The sequence below is a fragment of the Pituophis catenifer genome, unplaced genomic scaffold (genome assembly GCF_029215685.1).
Source record: "Pituophis catenifer annectens isolate HBS135680 unplaced genomic scaffold, rPitCat1.0.hap2 SCAF_16, whole genome shotgun sequence".
Taxonomy (NCBI): domain Eukaryota; kingdom Metazoa; phylum Chordata; class Lepidosauria; order Squamata; family Colubridae; genus Pituophis; species Pituophis catenifer.
Genome location: NW_027256896.1, coordinates 9,226,256 through 9,229,434, shown reverse-complemented (window position 1 = coordinate 9,229,434; position 3,179 = coordinate 9,226,256). Strand labels below are relative to the sequence as shown.

Below are 3,179 nucleotides of genomic sequence, written 5' to 3'. Positions count from 1 at the left end.
GCCACCTCCATATTGTTGCCCGCAAAACATGACCATGTTCATAAAGCCACCGGGGGTTGAATTTGACTGAGATCCTACCTTCACCTTTGTGTCTGCCTATCAGGAGTAGTCCATAGGACAGGTCTTCATGAACGACCAGATTGGGCTAATACTTAGGCGGGACATCACCCGAAATTAACTCACACAATTACCAAGAAAACCACCTAGAAGTATCCAAGTTCAACTTGATGGAGCCTTTCCCTTTTTATTGCCAATTGTGGTTTATTGAACAATCCATAATCCAACAAGCCATGTTTTAGCTGGCTGCTTTGTACAGCAATATAACCCCCCCTCCATATTCTGCAGTGATATCTCATATTTCATCTAACTTGTATAAGATATTCTGCTGAAAGGCAAAGAAAACATTCCTGTAGGACACATCTGAGGAAAAAATTTGTGTCCTCGGCTCAGTGTCTTCTTTCTGTGGAGGACTCAGCTTCCTCCCCACTCCTGATTTTCCTTGTTTACTCATAATCTTCTCGCTTCTCACAACTAGGGTTTTAAAACAGAAGCTGGAAAGACTATAGCACGCTGGTTTCTCCAAATTCATTTTTAGGCCCTGGATCGAACTTCTAGTCACATCTGAAGGGCTCACATCTAACCAGGGTATAATTCACAGAGGTCTTGTAGTGAATGAAGATAGGGTCAACTCAACTCTTTGAGGAAATGAGATCGGTCCATCCAACATAACCGCAAGTATAAAATAAAACAGGCCAAAATTTAAATCACGTAATTATAAGATTTGAAGTATCATCACCGCCATCACCTCCATCACCTCAGATATCTATAGCCTCTGCTACTCCTGGAGCCATGCTTCTTAGATCTCAGCATGTCCAGCAGCATAAGCCAAGGTGGTGTCCACATGTACATGTGTGTGTGGGTGAGATGGGTACATGAGCCATCTATGCCGGTGTGGTCACAAAAACCATTTTGTAAGAATAGGCGAAGTCCACGATGTAGGCGATGAGGTTGAAGAAGGAGAGGAACGTAATTCCCAGGTCATTGTCCCACACGACACAGCGGCCAGGATAAATATTACACCGAGGTCTTGGATTGTTCCGAAAGCTGTATAGAGGCCATACGACTACTACAGTAAGATACATGAGAACAGCCAAGATGTTGTAGGCAATGAGAGTCTTCTCCACAGGGATGGGCAAGGAACCAAGGCAGCGTCCAATGGTCAGAATGATGATCACCATGGTCAGAATGAAGCAGATGCAGTAGACGGCCACACACCATTCCAGACCAGGAAATTTCTTGTAATCGGAAATGCCCAGCAAGGAGAAGATGAGACAAGCTACGTAGGCCTCAAATACCTTCAGGAGGCCAGGGATGGTGGTCAGGAAGTTGCTGAGCTCCCCTGCTTTGGCCCTGGTGAGTCCTACTTCCACTGCGTAGGCAATGAAGCAGAGGCAAGACATGATGGTAGCCCCAATCTGATAACCACAGTGGTACCTCTGGCAGGAAGGTATGAAGGTTGCTGGGTAGACCACGGAAGTCGTGAAGATCATCAGAGTGGCCAGCATGGAGAAGGCAGAGGTGAAGTCCTGCCAGGAAACAGGCAGGGCCGCGTCCAGGCTGATCAGCTCCATAATCACCACAAAGACAGAAACGATAAAGCAGAAGCACCAAGTAAACATCGACCAAGACCCATAGTTTCCGATGTAATCTTTATAGGTGGCTGCTAAGCTGAAAGCAGTGCAGGAGAAGAATATCTCCAGCAAGCGAACGATCCCCAGCGGAGAAATCAGAGAGCGGCCATTGAATTTAAGAGCTAGCATGATGACCGCGATGCCAGCAGGGCGAAGAGCCCACAGGAAAGATTAGAGACCCAGCAAAGCGTCTTGAGAAGCCGATGGGTGCGGTACGGTGTTAATCTAGGCACCGTCCCAAAGCAAAGGCACGCCCAGTCGGAGGGATGGTTGAAGGTCTCAATGGAGGGTGGAGCTCTTCCATTGCTTTAGGGAAGCTCTCAACTTTTGCTAAATCTGGGACAGGCCAGGGAAACGAAGCAGCCGCAGGAGGGCTGCAGATCTGCTAACAATCCTTCCCCGTCAAGCTTTCCCACTAGCTGAAGTTTTTTTTTTCTCATGGAAGAATGCAAAGTTGGTTACGTCACCTTGAGGAGTGTTCGCCTAAGGGAAGGGGCGAAGCAGCCCGCCCTGGGTGTCAAACTGTGTTCTCTGGATTGCAGCCTTTCACTGCAAGCGGTTTCTGATTCAAAGCAGGAAACGGCTTGTCCGGAAATGAGAGGCAGGTAGATGATTAACGAGACTGAAGTTGATAAGGTAAGATCAACCTGGCCATCTACTGCACCTGCTGTTGGTGCAGGGAGCCAAATGTTTCAGACCTTCATCTGAAGCTAGGAAAGGGTTTAAGGTGCTACCTGTATGATCCAGGTCAGAGGTCTTCAAACTTGGCAGCTTTAAGACTTGTGGACTTCAACTCCCAGAATTCTCCAGCCAGCTGGAGAATTCTGGGAGTTGAAGTCCACAAGTCTTAAAGCTGCCAAGTTTGAAGACCTCTGATCCAGGTGATAAGAGTTGAAAGTGAAAAAGGTTTTGGGTCCTCCCCAAAGGCTGCCTCCCTTTCTGAATTGTGGTTCTTTTTTTTTTTTCCCAAAAAATTGCTTTCTAGTGAAGGTAGAAAAATCACGTCGTTTTGTAATCGGTTCAAAGTACACCCACCTACTCCCAGTTTCCCGAGTTCTGATCATAGGGTCAAAAGTGATTTACGTGCTTTAGAATCTTTTGGAAGCACGATTCAGATTAAATCCAAGGATCTTGAAAAAGACACAGGAGGACATGCCCTGACCTCTGCAATTCTGGATTTGCAGGGGCTTCTGGAGAAACAGCCCATAATATTTGACAAAGGATAGGTTGGCCTCTTTCTCCCTACCATCACCCTCACTTCTAATTGCTTCTGACCCTGGCAATGGAACAGGAGCTTCCATATCTCTTGAAAAAAAGCTCAATTAATGAACTTTGTCCTAAATAGATGGCAGAAAAACAAGAAACAGCCTTGTCTCTTGTGTGAAACAGCAGGGGAACTGCAGAGAGATTCTCAGCCATCCAGGTCATGGTTGTCCCAAATGTGCCTTTTCAGGAGGCAACTGGACTTTCTTGGGTTTTTTTTTTCTT

General features: G+C 46.5%; 1 protein-coding gene across 1 annotated transcript; it reads right to left on the bottom strand.

Annotated features, from left to right (window-relative positions):
- Positions 1–238: 238 nt before the first annotated feature.
- On the bottom strand, positions 239–1,820 carry LOC139325291 (myeloid-associated differentiation marker-like). The gene has a single exon (XM_070955095.1). The coding sequence runs from the start codon at positions 1,818–1,820 to the stop codon at positions 942–944; it is 879 nt and encodes a 292-aa protein (XP_070811196.1). The 3' UTR covers positions 239–941.
- Between the last annotated feature and the right edge of the window lie 1,359 nt (positions 1,821–3,179).